This window comes from Bactrocera latifrons, unplaced genomic scaffold (assembly GCF_001853355.1).
Source record: "Bactrocera latifrons isolate USDA-ARS-PBARC rearing strain unplaced genomic scaffold, ASM185335v1 scaffold_115, whole genome shotgun sequence".
NCBI lineage: Eukaryota > Metazoa > Arthropoda > Insecta > Diptera > Tephritidae > Bactrocera > Bactrocera latifrons.
This window is the reverse complement of record NW_017534575.1, coordinates 332501-352357: the sequence shown is the minus strand read 5'-3', so window position 1 is coordinate 352357 and position 19857 is coordinate 332501. Positions and strand designations below refer to the sequence as shown.

General features: G+C 32.5%; 8 protein-coding genes across 8 annotated transcripts in view; 5 read left to right on the top strand and 3 right to left on the bottom strand.

The window, feature by feature from the left end:
* The window catches only part of LOC108976647, a 1331-nt gene extending 400 nt beyond the window's left edge, over nt 1–931 (top strand). Inside the window, exon 2 of the mRNA XM_018945883.1 lies at nt 1–931. This exon is cut by the window's left edge and continues 1 nt beyond it. Coding sequence (XP_018801428.1) covers nt 1–803 — 803 coding nt within the window. The 3' untranslated portion in view covers nt 804–931.
* A 700-nt stretch (nt 932–1631) lies between these two features.
* Nucleotides 1632–5565, bottom strand: LOC108976146 (probable basic-leucine zipper transcription factor D). The gene is made up of 9 exons (XM_018945077.1): nt 5391–5565; nt 4677–5318; nt 3900–4610; nt 3247–3825; nt 2570–3169; nt 2158–2499; nt 1990–2100; nt 1745–1937; nt 1632–1671 (listed from the first exon to the last, which is right to left on the bottom strand). The coding sequence occupies exons 1-9, from the start codon at nt 5461–5463 to the stop codon at nt 1632–1634; spliced, it is 3291 nt and encodes a 1096-aa protein (XP_018800622.1). The 5' UTR covers nt 5464–5565.
* Nucleotides 5566–5704: 139 nt separating this feature from the next.
* Nucleotides 5705–7832, top strand: LOC108976639 (WW domain-binding protein 11). Its single transcript, XM_018945870.1, has 6 exons — nt 5705–5868; nt 5941–6066; nt 6125–6222; nt 6284–6568; nt 6629–7503; nt 7577–7832. Exons 1-6 carry the CDS (start codon nt 5805–5807, stop codon nt 7764–7766), a joined length of 1638 nt encoding a protein of 545 aa, XP_018801415.1. The 5' UTR covers nt 5705–5804; the 3' UTR covers nt 7767–7832.
* A 345-nt stretch (nt 7833–8177) lies between these two features.
* Nucleotides 8178–10461, top strand: LOC108976787. The gene is made up of 4 exons (XM_018946106.1): nt 8178–8871; nt 8953–9239; nt 9446–9668; nt 9795–10461. Exons 1-4 carry the CDS (start codon nt 8269–8271, stop codon nt 10002–10004), a joined length of 1323 nt encoding a protein of 440 aa, XP_018801651.1. The 5' UTR covers nt 8178–8268; the 3' UTR covers nt 10005–10461.
* A 662-nt stretch (nt 10462–11123) lies between these two features.
* On the bottom strand, nt 11124–13258 carry LOC108976781. The gene has a single exon (XM_018946093.1). It carries the CDS (start codon nt 13163–13165, stop codon nt 11261–11263), a length of 1905 nt encoding a protein of 634 aa, XP_018801638.1. The 5' UTR covers nt 13166–13258; the 3' UTR covers nt 11124–11260.
* A 285-nt stretch (nt 13259–13543) lies between these two features.
* Nucleotides 13544–14962, top strand: LOC108976224 (nucleoporin NUP53). The gene is made up of 3 exons (XM_018945178.1): nt 13544–13800; nt 13863–14607; nt 14675–14962. Exons 1-3 carry the CDS (start codon nt 13653–13655, stop codon nt 14814–14816), a joined length of 1035 nt encoding a protein of 344 aa, XP_018800723.1. The 5' UTR covers nt 13544–13652; the 3' UTR covers nt 14817–14962.
* A 16-nt stretch (nt 14963–14978) lies between these two features.
* On the bottom strand, nt 14979–16103 carry LOC108976233 (glucose-induced degradation protein 8 homolog). Its single transcript, XM_018945188.1, has 4 exons — nt 15986–16103; nt 15696–15918; nt 15460–15631; nt 14979–15410 (listed from the first exon to the last, which is right to left on the bottom strand). Exons 1-4 carry the CDS (start codon nt 16101–16103, stop codon nt 15234–15236), a joined length of 690 nt encoding a protein of 229 aa, XP_018800733.1. The 3' UTR covers nt 14979–15233.
* A 582-nt stretch (nt 16104–16685) lies between these two features.
* On the top strand, nt 16686–19620 carry LOC108976767 (ras-related protein Rab-10). Its single transcript, XM_018946056.1, has 4 exons — nt 16686–17008; nt 17531–17730; nt 18632–18721; nt 18788–19620. The coding sequence occupies exons 1-4, from the start codon at nt 16882–16884 to the stop codon at nt 18983–18985; spliced, it is 615 nt and encodes a 204-aa protein (XP_018801601.1). The 5' UTR covers nt 16686–16881; the 3' UTR covers nt 18986–19620.
* The last annotated feature ends 237 nt before the right edge of the window (nt 19621–19857 follow it).

Below are 19857 nucleotides of genomic sequence, written 5' to 3'. Positions count from 1 at the left end.
TTGAAAACAACGAGCGAGAAACCAAATCAATAAATAATCATAAATCACATGTATTAAAGCAATCTAAAGATACTGACGCCTTAAATAAAAGATCCATTGCACAATTAAACTTAGCAGGTAACCAAGATGCCGTACCTGAAGAGAATTGTGAAAAGGCATGTGTGCGCAGTGTTGAAATTATAAAAGTGCATCATGAATCCAAGGTTCCTACAGCCGTTGCGGATATTTTGCACAGAACGCCCGAATTTCTAGAAGAGGACGCTGAGCAATTTGAGTCGCAAAGTTTTGAAGACTTATCTAATGAGTGTAACCAAAATCTGGATAGAGATGATGGAATTATTATTCTACAAGATAAAGAAAATAGCGAAAGCAGTTTAACTGACAATAAAACCGAAAACCTTGTCAACTGTTCTAATCTAATAACAGAGGTGGATTACTTTGACAACCTCTTTGATAGTGTTTTCGAGGTAGTTTTGCCTACAACGCTGTGGGGAGTTCATCGCTCTCCACACCAAAAACGGATAATGTTCGTATGTATAGATGAGGAACAACTAAATATACAGAAAATGTTGGTCGTGGATGATTCAGGCGACCTAAAAATGTATTTAGTGAGCAGGCTGATCCGCGAAGAGCATTGGCCATTTGATATTTTAACTCCAGAGCGTATATCAGATATGCTCGCAGAGTTGGAGGCAATGCAAATATGTCTCGGGGCAAATTTGTCTGAAACTTGTGAAGTTCTGCTTACAGATGTTAATAGCGATGAGCAAATAACGCAAAGACTATGCAAAAAGTGCTGTTAAAAGTGTATTTATAATTTTTAAAATCGCTAAAAGACATAAAAATATGTTTTTTATTTTTCAGTTATAGTTAACAAATATAGTAATAACATAAATACATGTAAAATACAAATTTTATGCAAGAATAAACTTAAGTTATTCTTATTAAAACTTCCCAACAACTTTATTACTTTACTCTGGTATTTTTAAAGAGGCGAATTCAGTACTTAGTTTCTTCATAACATCAGCATGTTTGAGATCGGGGCGTTTATATAGTTTATAATTGTCCTTGACAAACTTAGCAAAACCCGTTGGCTCGCGAACTGGTGTGGGCAAAATATTGCCATCTTTATCCTTTTTATTTAAAAATATCTCAATGGCGCCATGGCAAAAAGAGCACCTTATATTTTCTACTTTCTTCGATTTTGAGTGAGCGTGCGATCTGTGAGAAAAAGTTTTGCTTATATTATCAAGAAATATCTTATTATATATATATACATACTTTGCGCCGCATAAGGTGCATTTGTAAGTGTATTTATATTCGATATCATACTGATGGCACACACCGATCTTCGGAATTTCTGGGAAAACCTGGTTAGCTCTCAATGCCCTGAAAAAGAAATGTCTATGTTATTATCGTTTCTAGAAGGTAAAAAAAAATATTTTTATGTGTATGTATATTTGTAACATTATTTAAATTGGAATTCATATCCGTTGATTTTTATTTTTTTAATAAATAGTAAATAGTAAATGAAAAACTATACTATATAATACCATTGCTTCCAAGTACTGCCATGACCGCCTTCCCCATTAAATATCCAAGTAGCAGCATGACACAACTCATGCTGTCTCTTATACACATCTAGATGTGTATAAGAGACAGGTGCCCATTCTACAATAGATAAAAAAAATTATATATATATAATAAAGAATTATATATATGCATATATTAGATTACTACATACTTTTTCTTATTTAAACACCTTCCAGCTGTATTGCACAGTTTCTTATTCCATTGAAGTGGCACTTCTAGTTTATTTTGAAATAATTTCTCATTATAGAGTTCGTAGAGCAAATTTGCCAGTTCTTCCTTCTTTGTACGATAATTCTCGCGGTAAAATAGCGCTTTTGGATCACAAAGAGATTTGGCCACACATACTAAAAATGTATCTAAAATTATATTTTTCTACAAAAATATTTAAATATTTACCATCAAGGGATTTAAGAAAGCCGTATTTGTTTTTAAGTGTAGGGAACATTTGTTCTGAAATCTTATTTCTCTCCCTCAATATTTTTGAAGGTTTCGTTTGATTAGGAGAGTCTAAATTCATTTAAAAAAAATATAAATCTTATAAAATTAAATATTTTATAGAATTACCAGTTGACTTTTCTGGAGTCATATTGAAAACAGGACTTCCGCGTTTTATTGCTTCCAAATGTTTATTAAATATTTCAAAGTTTTCTAGACCATCTCTTATATTTACTCGTTCCATATCGTGTGAAAGTATTTCCTCATCAGTTGTTGGAACACGTCTAACAGGAGTTCGCGGTTGGACCCCGTCCACGCCAATGGTTAAGTCAACATCTTCTTCTCCAAAATTTGCAGTGAATAACTTTCGTTTTGATTTTCCACCAGTCGTTGGAGTGGCTGCTATTTTTGCCCTGTCGGTCGCTTTGCAAGTCCTCAAAATATTTTGCAAATGGGTATTAAAATTCGCATCTTAAGCCGCAAATATTCACAGAAAATAAAAAATTTCAATTTTTATAATTATAATGTTAAGTTATATTACCATTATTTGCCAATGGAGAATTTGTTTCACCTTCTTGTATGGTTACTTCATCTTTAGATAAATCTAAGTAAATTATATCATCTTTTTTCTTCGTTTTCACACGACGAGATATTGTAGAATCACTCGCATCTTTAGTTTTAGTTGACTTCTTACTTTGTTCTTTTGTAGCGTTTCCTTTGGAGCCTTTTTTGGGTTGTGAGATTTCATAGTCACTGTCATCGCTTTGATCAGACGGTGGGCTCCATTCATCAGATTTATTCTTCATATTGAGATTAGGCGAATCATCGTGTGTTGGCGTTTTATCTAATGTTTCGTCATCAGAAGCATTGTCCCCAGACGTACCGCTATCTACATCGACCAATTGACGCCAACGTTCAGCTGCTGCCACAATATTTTGTTGTCGTTTTATCGTTGGACATTTACTTTTTACTTCGGTTATTGGTAATTTAAAGTCTTGCCCCTGATGTTCTTTTCGCTGCCTATTAAAACGTGGTTCGCTATTAAAATTTTTATCTTGAGCGGATGTAACTTGATCCTTATGTAAATTAGGGGTCATATAACGAGTAGAGTCCAAATTTGTTTGAACAATATCGCGACGAACTTTAAAATAAATTTAATAATAATTTAGTAAAATTCACATTTTTTACTCTTTTGTTAATAATTAAGTTAGGACGTACAAATTGAAAAATCATCGAGGGCGCTTTCTACCACACTTTGATTCATCTTGTTTCTGCCAGTAGTGTTGACCAAATTATGCGATTCTGATTCTGTTTCCTTAAATGAAGACTGTTTGTTAGATGTTTGTGGTGATTGTGTAGAGTCCATTTTTTTTGGAGTGCGGCTGGTACGTTTCAGAGTGCGTATTACTTCTGGTGTTTTCCATGCTTTCCCGTATACTTGGGTGAGAAGTCTTTCAGCGTGAGTTAGAAAATTCACATCTGGTTCTTCTTCATCCGAATTTTCTTCGTTATTATTACTATTTACAATGGAGTCGGATGGATTTGTGCTACTTTTATGTTGCTTTTGCTCATTGCACGGTGTGTCAAATGCTTGATCTTTAGATGCCAATACGGTTGTTGTTACATTTTTACTATTTTCATTAACTCTATTACATTCTTCTTCACTATTGCTATCGTTATTGACACTTTCATCTTCCAGACTTTCCAATTGAGAAATTGAAATTTTTATATTAATCTTGGCAGAAATATTTATATTACCGATACTTATTGGCGGTGGTGATGATTGGTTCTGCTCATCTTTTGAAAATTATATTAAAATAACAAATATAATGTTAAAACATACTTTTGTGTATAAAACAACTTGCACTTACCAGTTCGATTACATTTACCGCTACTATTGCTAGTGTTGACTGAAGGAATATTCATATCTTCGCTGGACGTCTCAGATATAATAACTGAATCTTCGGGCAAATCGACGTTACTAATATGGGAAATGGAACTTTTTTCACTACACACTATCGAATTGTTTTCTTCCTCCTTTAACATAGGCGAGTTTAACTCAGTTTCTTCATGAGCTAGACGTCGGGGGTCTCCTCCAGCACTTCTTTCCCTTTCACTATGAATTGAAAATTCTTCTGTTTTTATTTTGCTCATTGATAAAGTGTCATTTTTCAAAAATGAGTCTGCCTGAACAATTGTTTTCGAAATTCTGACATATTCATCTCTATCTAGCAGGTCGCTTGCAATAGAAGTCATGGATTCTGTGGCCGCATACGCCAAATCACCATGAATTTGGTAGGCATTATTTATTTCAATATTATTTTCAGGAGTAACTGCAGCAACATATCTTAAAGAGTTAAAATTATCTTCCATAATTTTGTGATTGTCTTCTAATTCTCTGCGCTGCTGCGAAACATCTCGTAAAAATGCTTCCATCCGATCTGCTTTTTCGTTACTAAATGTATTTGGAATGAAGGCATCAGCAGAATGACTACTTTCAGGTATATCAGATGTCATAAAGTTGAAATCCGTACATTCAGAAACAGTGCTATCACTTATGGTTATGGCACTGCAACTATCGTCTGTTGATAACAATGATATACAACCAGATTTGGACACTTCAGCATTTTCAGGAATTTGGTTTTTACCTCGGGAATTTATTTTGCTTATCTGCAGTTTATGTTGTTCCAAGTCACAACTCATTCGCTGACTCTCTGTAGAAACCAATAACGTAGTTTCTTTAATAATTCCATCATTTTCAATATCTGTTAACTGCTCCGCACTCACGGCCATTTTTGAAAGGTCGTTTGTTAGTGTCGATATATTATATTCCCGTAAATACTCTGCAGTCGTGTGATTATAGTCACTCACTTGTAAAGGTTGCATATCATCGGTATTCTTCATTGATATATCATTATTTAAAGAATCATGTTCGTTTGCTTTACTTCCATTGCTATCACTAAGCAACAGGGGATTAACATAGTGAGGAATGTCGGAAATTGTGGAAGCTACTCCAATATTTCCATGTAAGTAACCATTCTCAGTGTCAAGATTTTCACTCTTCCCATCCGTTGCAGAAAATTCGGTTAAATTGGACAAAGTGGATGCAGAAGTAACACTTTTATGTACTGCGATAGTCTTGGAACTGCCAGGAGCTAGATCATCCATGATTTCTAAAAGATTGCGACTAACTCGTTTTATTGGCTCCACATCACCTGGAATGCATTCTTCACACGTTTTTAATGTGTCCTGTTGTTTCTTTTTATTTGACAGTGTAAGTTTTGCAAATCCTATAACAGAAAATATTCAGTTACTTGTCTTTTGTAAAGATGTACAGTTCACAAATCTAAATCTGAACTTACTATTTCTTATAGGTACATTGATTTTAGTGGGATCAACGCAGGTTATTAGTTTATATTTTTGTGCTCCGTCCATTTTGTTATCAAAATATCAGGTATTAACGTCGAATGTAATCACACTACACAAAACAAATTCAAATACAAAGCGTTGGTGAAAACCATTTCTGGCTTCTTCTTAAGCAGGATTGCTTTCTTTAATAATTTATCGATATCAAGAATGAATTATCCCGACCATTTACAATAATTTTGGACGGAGTGGCAGCACAACACATCGATATCAATATCGAGTCAATATTTTCATTTCGTTTGACAGCAAACTTTGCTTAGCAAAGTAATCCGGTGTATAAAAGACTTTAAGATTTATTGTCTATAAAAATTAACATTTATACATTAAAAATAGCAATTTAAATAGGAACAATGGGACGGCGTTCTATTAACACCACTAAAAGTGGGAAATATATGAATCCTACTGATCAAGCAAGTATGTATATTTTCATACAAGTTTACTTAAAGTCTCTATGGTACATTTGTACATGCTTCTAATTGTTTTCAGGAAAGGAAGCGCGTAAAAAAGAGCTGAAGAAAAATAAACGACAACGACAAATGGTCCGAGCAGCTGTCCTAAAAAATAAAGACCCGGGTCAAATATTGGAAGAAATGGAAAAAATTGATGAAATGGGTTTGTAATCTATACTTACTTTTTTCTAGTGCCTAAATTAGATACCGTTATATTATAGAGTATAATGTATTGCAACCGTCACCGTTAAATGAAAAAGTTCTTCGGGATAAGAGGAAGAAGTTGAAGGAGACTTTTGATCGTGTGATGCGTCTTTATGTGAGTTATTATTAGTTCTTACATAAAATACAAGCAAATTAAATACAACATTCAATTATAGCACAATGATGAACCCGAGCATTGGGCTGACTTAAAACGTAAAGAAGTGGAGTATGAAAAAAAACGACTCAAAAAGCAACAATATTATGAAAGTGTAAAGCATGCACAGAGTGTACAAATTGACGAAATCCCTCTACCAGCCTCAACCCAGGGTTCCAATGCTAGTTCTACGACCGCTTTAACGTTCCATGTCACCAACAGATTACCACCTCCACCAACGTCATTATCCTTGCCACCATTTGCCCCTGGGGCGCCACCTGGTATTATAAAAAAAAGTCAAGAGGCGGTATGTGATTTCTAAAAATTAAACTAAAATATTGTTTGTAATATCTATATTGTTACCTAGACTACAAAACCACCTGACAAAACTAATGATGTCAAAAAGAAAGAGCTCTTAGGTGTTCCGCCTGGACCGCCACCTATTCTTTTCCAAATGAATGACTTAGACACAGATGCCGAAGACGATGAAGTTGATGTGAAAGATTATAATCCAAAATTAAAAGCTTCAAAGTCAAAATCATTAAGTAAGCCAAATTCTTTGCAGCAACGGATGCTAGCTATCTCAGGTCAAAATATTGATGAATTTATGAAGGAAATGGAAAATGTACACAAAAAGAAAGAAAAGGAGCGAGAGGCTGCTTTGCGCGGGGATGAAGCGTCTTCGTCTGATGAAGACGAGAAACCTAAAAAATCTGAAAATTCTGACGATGACGATAGTGCACCTGCAAGTAGTCGCACTTCGGACAGTTCAGATAGTGGGGAAGTAAGTGAAGATGCTATACAATCTCCTAAAAGAAAGCGAAAGGAAACAAGTAGTCCACCAAATTTACAAGTTGCAGCTGCTACAATTCATGCATCTACATCTGTTCCTGTCACAATACCTTTGCCGCCTGTGCCCCCGCATGTCGGTCCACATCTCTCTGTTCCCGCTCCACCTATGCCTCCTGTAGCCAGTTTGGCACCATCGATGATATTGAGGCCTCCACCATTACGACCACCTGGAGCTCTGCATAACTTTGGTATACGTATGCCGCCAGGTCCACCACCTGGTCCACGGCTACATGGTTTGGGTGGTATGCCACCTAGAATGGGTATACGCATGCCTCCTGGACCTCCTCCTGGTATGCCACCTCGAATGGCACACCACCATAAAAATCAACAGCAATTGCATAAAGATCAAAGTAAAGGTGTAACTACTATAACAGCCAAACCACAGATTAGGTAAATTATCATATATTTATTTTATAAGTTGTTGCGTATGTATGTATGTGTATTTAAAATATTTTATTTTTAGGAATTTGAGTGCTGATGTTACTCGATTCGTGCCATCGACATTACGTATAAAGAGGGAGGAAACACGAAAACCTGGTACGCGAACTAAGATGATTCAAGAACCAACCATTCAAACTGCAGAAGCAAATAAGGCGGCTACAAAGGACGATGCCTATATGCAATTCATGAATGAAATGCAAGGGCTATTATAATTATTAAAATATTCCTACATAAGGGGTGTAATATATATAAAATGATATAAATTTTAATTGATTTTATGTGACATGTGTTTATTTCGTCCATTGAATCCTTAAACTCCTTGAATAGAACACACTTTAGTACAATAAGAGTGGCATCTCTATAATGGCATAGTTTCACCACTGCAGGAGAGTTGCCAAACGTTGAGCATAAGCCTAGTAAATAAAATTTTTTGTTTCGTTTGCACATTTTAACATCACAAAAACATAAAGATCTCCATTATAATAAACATTTTTCATTTAGTACATCATACGCATATAATTTTTTTATTTTATGGGTCATTAATATTTTAATTTTTCCCCACTTTTATTTTTGTTTTCATAATCACATCTGTGGTGAGTTTGAAAGTAAAATTGACATTTGGGAATATATTTATGGAAATTTAGTTTCATCTTTATTGGTATTTGCTAGAATTAAATTTTTTTGGCGAGAACCTTCAGTGTAAAAAATAAGCATATGATGCGGATGGTTGTCTATCTGACAATCGTGGCTCTTTGTTGGCAATTTAAAATGACGAGTTCACGCACATCCACTTTATGGAAGTTAAATACAGATAGTGGCAAAATAACAGGACACATTTCCGATACTCAAGGAAAGGCAGATAACACAATGCTTGAAGAGTTTAGCATACCATTGTTTGACGCTAATGCTGATGTCTATGCACAAGACGAAGTATTTTATATCATTGCGTCTACTTTGACACTGGGCGCAAGTACAGGTTCTAGATCAGGTATCACAGATGCAGACCACAGTGAGGGAAACAATGTGGGATACGGGTGGGTACGCGAATCACCTGAAAATTCTATAGACACTTTGGCAACATTATCAAAACGGTGCAATGAAAGTGATGCTGAAAAACAAGAATCTAACGGCACGGAAGTAGAAAACAAAAAATCTTCATCCATTACGGGTACTTCCGATACACCAACTGTAACTAATGTTGATACTGCCTTGGTAGCTGATGAATCTTTGGATTGTAAACCAGTGAATTTTACATACTACGATTATCTTATTGGAGTGGGACAAAGATTCAATCATCCCAAGATACCAGAGCCAGAGGTTAATAATATTGTATTTATCACTCACACATACATATATTAATTAAATTTGTTCTATGTGTTTTGCTAATCTTTAAATTAGGTTGCTTATCTTTTTCTGAAAATTAAAGATGAGAACTCTTTTAAAAATTTCGATATATCAGCTTTGGAACGGCGTCTCAAAAGAACAAAGCGTGAAAAGCCTAGATCAGTGCAACTGTATAATCAAATTGGGAATTACTGGCGTATTGTGGGTGACGCGCGTCAAGCAATTGAATGCTTTAGACGAGCTCTAGCAATGTCTCCAACAAATGCCGAAGTTCTCTTGAATTTGGCGCGCGTACTTTACAATCTTCAATATCTTGACGATGCTATACACTTGACAAGAAGGTACGAGTCAAAATTGTGTGCTAATTGTTTAACAAACAAGTGTCGGTTAGCAAAAAAATCAGCCAACTTAAATTTTATTTATATGTTTTTCACCAAATTAAGAACTATAATATTAACACATCTAGTGTTTTTACGTCTTAGTAGACTAGATGCAATTTAAATACGTCCAGTAAAGACAGAAATTAACATATATATCTTTTTTACAGGTCTTTAGAAATGCAACCACCTGGACGGTCTGCTTGGCAGCAATATTTCACACTTGGAGAAATTTTTAAAGCTTATGGACATTTTCAAGAATCAATTTTGCATTTGCGACATGCACTTGAACTCTATCCCCAGCACGAACCCATATTGAAGGCCCTACGGGATGTGGAGAATAATCCTTCATCAACATTGCATGTGTACACAGTTGTCATAATCGTTGCCTTGGTAAGTGACATATTCATATATTGCATACATATTCAAAATATTTGTTTACAGACTTATAAATTAAATATTTATACAATTAAGTCATCATGTAGATGTCAAAATACTATATTATACATAATTTTACAGGTCGTTGCTGTTTTTATTGTAATCATAACATCATCTAACAACAGTGATAAATATAATGGTTTAAATAGCGGCCATACTCAAAGTGATTATGAGCCTAAAACGCAACGGCATTTCAACCGCGCCATGGCTATGCGCTCACTCAAGGGATTTTCCTCTTCCTCAACTTTTACGGGTTCATCATCACGGAACCTTAGACACAGAAAAAATTGAGCCTCCCAAAGTAGAAGTGGATAATTTGCCACAACACTATCTATCTACGTCCACGCCCATGCTTACACAAATAAAAATTGCTTAAATAGCACAATTGCTTATACACATATACACGTGAACACACAAGTTCACACGAAAATACAAATCAGGAATACCATTGGATAAGAGGAAATGTTGGGCTTAGCGATATATCGGTGATTCGATAGATCGATTAAACGAAATGCCAAAAATGCACGGATCTCAAGAAGATAGGTGACCCATTTACTTAGTTATTTTGTTATATGTAGATTTACGACCTAAACTACATTCGGTTTAAGAAAAGTATATTTGAAAATTATCACAATACTTTTATTTTAAATAATATTAAAAAAAATTCATGTAATAAGCCAAATTAACTTGTTATAAAATTACATTTTTTTGTTCCTTCTGTTCATATTTGTTTAAATATGGATATTGTATATGCCATTGTACTTATATTTGTCATTAATTTTAAGTTTTTTTTTTTTTTTTGTGAGAAATTCTTTAAATTTCTGTGATAACTTTGAAATATTAAATTCATTATTTAAACGTTCGGTGTACTTGTTCTGAACTAACTGTTTATTTGATCTATGGAAATTAATTTCTACCTATGGTACTTAAAACATTTAGGAATAATTATAACTATTATAAACCTATTTATTCAAGTAACGAAAAAATTAAACACTTAAATTAACCCTCACGGCCATTAAATGCTCTACAATTTGTTTATCCTTAATTTATGTACATTTTATGTAGTTATTATTTGTTATTCGATATTTGAATGTATACATTTATATTTCATTTTGAAATAATTTGTTTGCCATGAGAATATATTTGTATGTATTTTTTAAGACCTGAATTGTCATTGAATACTCTGTAACTTGGGTAGTAGAACGGCATTTGATATATCGAGTTCATACAGTAAGTTCAATAAGCGTGTATTCTTAAGACATAATCATAAGGATTATTTATTTAAAACTGGTACTGCTAAAACCTATTTAGGAAAATTTCAATTAAATATATATATAATAAATAATTTTCTGAGACTAAAAATGTAAGAATTACATTTTATTTTGTTTATTATATATTAAAACTATGAACTCATATGCAATTATATTAATATCATTATTCAGTTTTATAAACATCGAAAGTGTACAGTGCTTGGATTTATATGTCGTAATAAACATTAGTCAACTCTTTTCTTCTCTTTATTTGTAAAAGTTTTGTATTGAACTGCCTCAAGCACTCATTAAAAAATCTGAACGTACTTGCTTTTTTAATAATTCGCCGAAAATTATTTTTTTTCTGCCACCATCAAGACATTCATTTATCTGCCTTAATACATCCAATTCATTGACAATTTCATTTTTAATATTAAGAAAAGTTTCATCACTTGTTTCCTTCTTTTCAATAAAATAGTCTATATTCTTTATGCTGCAATTAAGCATAGTAAGCTCTTTTAGTAATATGCATATACAATTAAGAGCATTTTCGTTATTATGTAAATAAACTTTCCATGTTTTATTATGATCTTCACTTTCATCTGTTTGTGATACTTCTAAAGCCATCGATCCAAACCATATTGACGTGCAAAGCTTATTGAAATATACACACGAAATATAGTTTTTTTTGTTATGTAAATCTTTATCTCCTACAAACTCATGGTTATTAACATCATTTTGTACACAATCATTAAAAATTGTATTTCTTTTGATAATATCGAAGTTGAACTTCTTAGCCATTAATTGCTCAAATAAAAATACATCTTTCTTTGATTCGAATTGGATATGTAGTGTGGACTCTTTGTTAATCATTGCCATAGCCAAAAAGTCCTGATGAAAAGTTGAATTCTCAAATGAAAGATTATACTTATGTCGGTTCGTAATTATGTTGTTAATATTTAAATTCTTCAAAAAGAGATGTTGTTCATAAGTTCTTGTTTTTACCGGTTGATTCATTTTATGTGAATGTTCCTTTTCCACTTCAAAATGTAATAGTAAAGGACACTCTTCTACTAAAAATAATTGGGAAGTTTGTATGGCAATCAAAAGTACAGCAAAGGATGAAGGCAGCACTCGATTCAACTCACATTTCGACCAAATTGGTGTTGTTTGTAATTCCTCATCTTCGGTTTGAAAAAAAGTTTCCAAAGTTTCTAAATTTTCAAAATTTTGTTTCAATTGGTATATGCGATATTTATATATAATATTGTCTACACAAGTATCCTTCATCTTAAAAATTGGTTTTAGGTTTTTGGTTATTATTAGGCTACTTAAGGAGCAATTGTTGAGCAGTGGTACACCAAGAACCATTATATTGTTCGAAACATATCTTAACCAAATGTCACCACATCTGGCAATAAACGGCTTTTCTTCTAACTGGTCGCTACGAATATAGTTACAACCAAATGTTTGGAAATCACGCAAAGTGTCAAACTCTTTTTGTGTAGTTGATTTATACAATTGTAGTTCCGCTTTGGCACATCTTACTTGCTCCAACAGCTGCTTTATATTTCTTCTATCGTTACCACCGTTGCTAAGAGAACAGCGATTAATATTTTCATTTTCTTGAAAATTTGTGTATATCATGTCACCATTTTCAAATTTTATTTCTAATATAGCATCGAATTTTTCTTTACCATGTATGATACGGTGTTTATGAACACTTTCGAACTGCACGACAAAAACGAAGTCGGGCAAGGCAATAGCCAACAATTTATCCCAAAGATGTATTAACAAATATAATTTACAAATTTCAAAATTTGTATAAACAAACTTTCCAAATGATATTTTCAGATCAGTCGTAATGTGCCCTTCGCCACATATTGAGGTCTGCTGTTCTGAGGTTTCCGATAAAGTCTTTAAGTCCATTAAGCTACTATGTGAGTCTTCGTTCCGAAACTTAAACCATTTACTTTTTGGACCTTTATAGTCACACAAGTTTGGAGCAACATTTTTTAAACAAGTTTCCGACAAATCTATACTGTTGACAAGTTGTTTCTGGTAAAATTGGTAACATTTCAAATTGCGCGCCAGAACTACTAAGCTTCGCTTTCGGTTGACCCATAATTTATCACAAAATACAAGTTCCTCCCCAAGGAAATCTGGAACTTCATTTTGTATAAGTTTTTCTGATAAAGTCATAAAGGAATATTCGAATACACAATAAATTCTCAATTTTAAGAAAATTCTAAGAAAACAAAATTTTGGTAATTATATTCTAATAAATTCAATGAATGAAATAAATCAGAAGATAGCACTAAAATCTCCAATTCACAATGACACTACTTAACCATTTATTATCATAATTATATTATAATATTACATAAAGTAAATAAGTAAATGATAATAATTTTATTATATTCAATCTCAACATTATTATTTTATATTTGCAAAAAATTTGATATTGTTATAATAAATAAATAAATAAATTTTTTAGTAGTATAATATATGCCGATAAATACTTAAAAGAGGTAAGAAAAATATCGATAATTGCCAGTTTCGTATATGGTAACAATTGATTTCAATATTGACGTTTGAATTGAAGAATGGGATTTTTACAAAGTTTTTAGTTGTTGGAAATTTCTGAAAATATTAAATAAATTCTAATAATAATAGTAGTAATAACAAAATGGAACCAATGACATTAGGAAGTCCTGGCGGTAGTCCAGCTGCAAACAGTCCTTACTTACCAGCTTTTCTTATGGGAGATAATCAAATTCCAACAACACCGCGCAACACGCTTTCGCCAAACAAAGGTGCCAGAAATATATCCTTTGGTATGAGTTAATTTCCAGTTCTAAAATATACATTTTTTATACATAATTGTTTTCTCATATAGTAACGTCACCCATATCAAATTCGCCGGCTTCTAGTGCACTTAATGAACACAACCGTTTCGCAGTTGGACAAAAACACCTATTTAATAGCTCCGTTCCTACCAACTATTCGGGTTCTCAAGGTCCGCCCACACAAGGATTATTCGACTCTTTACGTAGTGAGCGCAATCTCGTGGAAACACCCACACGTGGCATAGAAGCACAGTCTCCAATAGGTTTCGGAACTCCTATATCTTTTCAACATAATTCAAGTACTTTCGGTGGAAATTTGGGTTTCCAACAGCAGCATATGCTTCAACAACAACAGCAATTTCCGCTACAACCAACAACTCAATATAGTGACGCATCTTACCTGGCTAATACCTCATATAATACCCCTCGCTGCATCAGCTCACCTCTTGGACCTCTTGCTACCCCTAATTCAAATAATGTTATTAATAATACGTCATATATGACCCAATGCCCGCCAATGCCGCGGTACACGGAATTTTGGGTTACTGTTTATGGTTTCCCGCCAAGCGCCATTTCAACTATTTTGCAGCACTTTGCGCAATGCGGCACCATTGTTGATAAAGTGTTTCCACCCCAAAATGGTAATTGGGTACATCTTAAATATGCATCACGCCTGGAATGCGATAAAGCCCTCAATTATAATGAAAAAATTTTAGGCAATAATATTATGATAGGCGTTACACAATGCAAGGATAAAAATATAATCGACAAAGAGAATGTGTCCGAGAATAATACGTAAGTCATAAAAGTAATATATCTTAAATAAATTACAGCTTTGAACTTTTCATGAATATAATTGTAGGCAATCATGTAAGGTACGCCCGTTGGCTCAAACTGCATATAAAACTGCCCAAAATGAGTCAGCTGTCGATAATAATGCGAACCTCCCACAAAAGAGTTCGGGTTTGATGAACAAAGCACTGGATCTGTTTTTTGGTTGGTAAAGTAAATCAGTTTTAAATCGATTACATTTTCAAATCAAAATAAGGTTTTATTTGCTCAGTTCTAAATAAGAAAAAATATATATTCGTTAATCAAATAATATTGCTTTTGTACTGTTTCTCACAATAAATTTTTAAAGTATTTTTCAGTAAATAAAAAATGAGTTTACATATGAATCCAATACAGCCAGACTAGCATGGAGAAAACAAATGCAATAAACTGTTGAGTTTTACATTTGTGAATTTATTTATTTCGTAGAGAATGTACACACGATTACATATACATATCTTAATATTAATATTTCTTACTAAGAAAGCAAACGCCAGCTAATAAACCTTAAAAACACTTTGCTTCTGGTTATTTCCAATTTATAAAGGATCAATCTTCCATAAACTAACGCAATACACTTTTCCATTGAACTATTTGGGTTTCTCAATGAAAGCTGTTTCCAGTTTAGACATTTTTGGATAATGAACATCCCGAATGTCTAGTTTCGATTGCGCCCAAAGGATTAATTTTAGTAAGAACATTACTTTAGGTGTAGAATCAGTGCTATGTTCGCACTTAAGTATGGCTGCATTCAGTTCACTGGCAATCTGTAAAAATTTTATAATATATTTGATAGAATTTGAATAACAGTATTACCTTTTGCCTATGTGACTGTTCTAATAAATCAGAAAAAGGGCTATTTTGTGGTTTCTCGAAAGCTAACAGGGCTAAAGTTCGTTCAAGTTCGTTAAGTGCTTCAGGAATATCCTCTCCTGCTTCGGATAATTTATTTTGAGCAAATGTTAAAGCTTCCTCAATTTTTCCAGCGCTGCAAAATAGGGTTTCAATTAAAGGGAAATATTCGCGTATAATTTTAGCCAAATAAGCCATACCGAATTAATTCAATAAGTTGCAACTGTTGTAGGTGAAAGAATAAATAACGGTCGTTGTCTAGCAACTCGGGATGCAATTGGTTAACGAGATGTGTAGCTTCCTGTATGCGGCCACTTTGAACTGCTTCTCGTATAAGTATACGGTCATCTAATGAACTTAATTCAATACTCGGTTCAAGTCCAGCTTCTAATTGAAATTTTTCTGCAGCCTCCTTGAATCCCTCTAAAAGAGAAAAAGTTATAGTTTAAGAGCAGTTCAGTTATAAAAATATAATTTTAAATCATTTTACCAGTAACTAAATAATTCATAATTAATCGATTCATATCGCTTTGCTTATATGGAAATTGTTCCAATTTTCGCATCCAATCTTCCTTTGTTATACTATCACACTTTTCGTTGTAGCTCATTTTTTTATTCCTCCTTATTTTGCCAATTTTGAGGCCGTTTTAAAAATACCAAACACCGAAATAGATTTTTTAATATGTATAGTTATGAATGTTTGATATGTTCTGATTTATATTTATAATTTTCTTTTTGAAAATTTCGATTCATCAAAAATATACAACTTTTACTTGTTAAGATTTCCCAAGCTGGAGCGATTTTAATTGTATTTTGCTTTGCTCATGCTATTCGTACATTTGGTATGTTCAGAAATGAGACAAGAAAACTTCTACTATAAACCCTTGTCGGTCTCCGAAAGTTTTTATGAATTTATTGTTTCAGATTCGAATTATTTTTATTATTTAATGATCATACACAAGTAATACCATACGACGAAGCTGATGAGAATTGCGTTTTATTTTTTATAATTAATAAAGCAGAAGTAAAAAATCAGAAGATAGTTAAATAACAAACAGGTATCAGTCTTTTTATTGTAGTTATTTTATACCACATTTTAGATGTGCATTGAACATACACTGCAGAGAATTGTGGATAAGACATGAGGATTAAAATGACACTTTGACTCATTGTACGAACAAAAGAAATTAAATAAGAACAAAAAAACTAGATTTAACTTCACTGTGAATAATTTTGTACTGTGCTGCTGAATTAAAAGATAAGGTTTTGCGAAAAATTAATATTTGCAAAAATAAAAAAGCTTCGGTCGCACAGGTTGTCAATCTTTATAAAATAAAAAAATTTCCAACGTTTAAAATAGAAACAAAATAACAAACATTAAAGATAATGGCAAAGAAAACGTACGATTTACTTTTTAAGTTGTTGCTGATCGGCGACTCAGGAGTTGGAAAAACTTGCATACTTTTTCGTTTCTCAGACGACGCATTCACCTCCACTTTCATTTCGACTATTGGTAAGTTAAAATTTTATAATAACACAGTCTGTAGATAATATTGTATATGGAGAAGAACGACATATACTAACATGGGCGTGGCAGAGCCTGGTGCAGTGCGCTATTGTTATAAACTTGAGTAACCTTATACCCCAATACTCTGCATTCCAGAGTTATTAGCTTGTTAACCAAAGATAACTGTTGTCTCATTTAGTAAATGTACGTACATATATGTGTTTTATATTTATAAAGTAACCCGGCAAACATTCTCTTTGTTTACATACGGATTCATATTTTTATAAATATTATATATATATATAATGTTTTTGTACAAACCTAGTATGTTTTGCAATAAAATGATGTAGTAAATAACATATTTATGTATATCCGAATTTATCTTAAAAGAACCCAAAACATTATATAAATAAAACAGTTTCACACTGCTAAATGCATATTCCATTAAATGTATTTTTCAACAACTCAATACTCTTTCAAAAAATTTGATATTGTAAATAATTTATTATATAAATTGTGTAATTAAAGGAATTGACTTTAAAATCAAAACAGTCGAACTGAGAGGAAAAAAAATTAAACTCCAAATATGGGACACAGCCGGCCAAGAACGTTTCCACACAATCACGACATCCTACTATCGTGGTGCTATGGGCATAATGCTGGTATATGATATAACAAATGAGAAGAGTTTCGAAAATATAGTAAAATGGTTACGAAATATAGATGAGGTAAGTAAAAGTGTGTGTTCTTATGCAAACAAATGCACATATACATGTATCTGTGGCATACGAATACGTACAAATGTACAATTGCTTAAGTATCACTAACAAAACATTAAATAAATGTTTGCACAACTCGTAAGGATAGAGGGGTCATTATTGTGGCTACTTATGTATATGTCCTAAAATTTAATTTGATGAAGTCATTTGCACAATAATACCGTAGCAATTAAGAAAGTGCGAACGACGTAAACATACATATAACCTAACTATATATTTAGAAATTCATGTTTAAAATTCTATTCGTTGCAATGTTACAATTTAGTCTCTTTTTACACATGCTATACATAATTCGTTATAAGCCAAGTTAAAATTCCTGATAATTACTTTTGCTTACATATGAAAAATTGTATGATGTTTTTCGAAACATTGTTATCGCCTAACTTAATTTTTCATGATAAGCGATTAAGATCCAAATTGATTGACTAATAATTAACAACTAGTTTTTAATTGTGATGCACAAACTTAGTAATAAATGGCAATATCTATTAAAAAATATATAAAAGATTAGATGATAGTTATTCAAGACTAAGATAGAATTAATATTGTCAAAATATTTGAGTTAGAATATAAAAAATTATCTTAAACACACAAAACATTCCAATATGGTTTATAATTGCCTAAGAATGTACATATATACATACAGATATATGTACATATATGTTTAAAAGCCTATTGCTTTTCATAAAATGTTAAAGATAAAACCGTTTGTTTATGCAGTGGACGCTTTTTTATGAGAACGTGACCTTGTTTACTTTGATAATACTTGAATTTCCTTTTTAGTTTCATTATTTTACTATTTTACACATATTATTATATATATGTATAATGTTACGTTTTTTATATATAGCATGCGAATGAAGATGTTGAAAAAATGATTCTGGGCAATAAATGCGATATGACAGACAAGCGTGTGGTGAGCAAAGAACGCGGAGAAGCGGTATGTTAGAATAATTTATAAATATTTTTAGATATAATTTATAACCATTTATTGGGTTTGTTACAGATTGCCGTGGAACATAGCATCCGATTTATGGAAACATCTGCCAAATCTAATATCAATATCGAACGAGCATTTTGCGAGTTGGCTGAAGCTATTTTAGATAAAACTTCTGGTAGGGAGGCTGCAGAAAATCTCGATCGCCTGGTTGTTGATCGTCGAAATAATGAAAAGGCGCCTGCTTATAAAAGTTGTTGTTCTTAAGTTTGCTTAATACAACTGGCCACGCCACTAACAGCACCACCACCAATTACCACTTTTACATCCTTATTGATACTACAAAATAACAAACCAGAGGCAAAGAATCAATGCAAATCATTAGAATATAGTATTGCCTATAACAAAAATAAGATACTATCATTTTTTTACGTAATGAGAAAATAATTAATCATCAACAGCTACTCAATTCACTACTAATTACTATGTGTATTGTAATTTTACGATAAGAGGGAAATAATTGAAATATTTGTAAAAAGTGAGAAAAGTTAAATGCAATTGCTTCTGCAGTGATTTACATATTTAGGTTATCTTATATGCTTACTCGCTTCTAAAAGAAAATTTGAAAGAAAAAAGTAAAGAATTTTAAAAAACTTTAAATTCAAATATATGTACATGTTAGTTGTAATATTTTGGCAAAATAATTTGGTTGGAATTTGATATTTTTGTCCTATTTCTACATTACACAGTTCACTTTCTTATACAAGAAGCTTTGTGTCATTAATTAAAAATTCAATTATAAAATGTGCTCACATTCATATGTTCTATTAAAAATTTGTATGCTGGAAATGGCAGTGGTATTGTGGAATCTAGGAAATTATATAGGCTTGATCTATATAGTATGAACATATTTTTTTATAGAAGCGATGCAAATCGTGACATACCGGTTCAAGTTATTTAAAATCCATTCGGTCGATAGTCGGAGGCCGATTTTTATCTGGGAAGAGACTATCTACATGACAGTATTCCTTAGGTGTTTCATAATAATTCTGGCACTACATCCAACACACGCCTCAAAAAAATTACCACATATAATAAATTTTAAAAATTTTAATAACATTAAACTCAATTAACTTTAG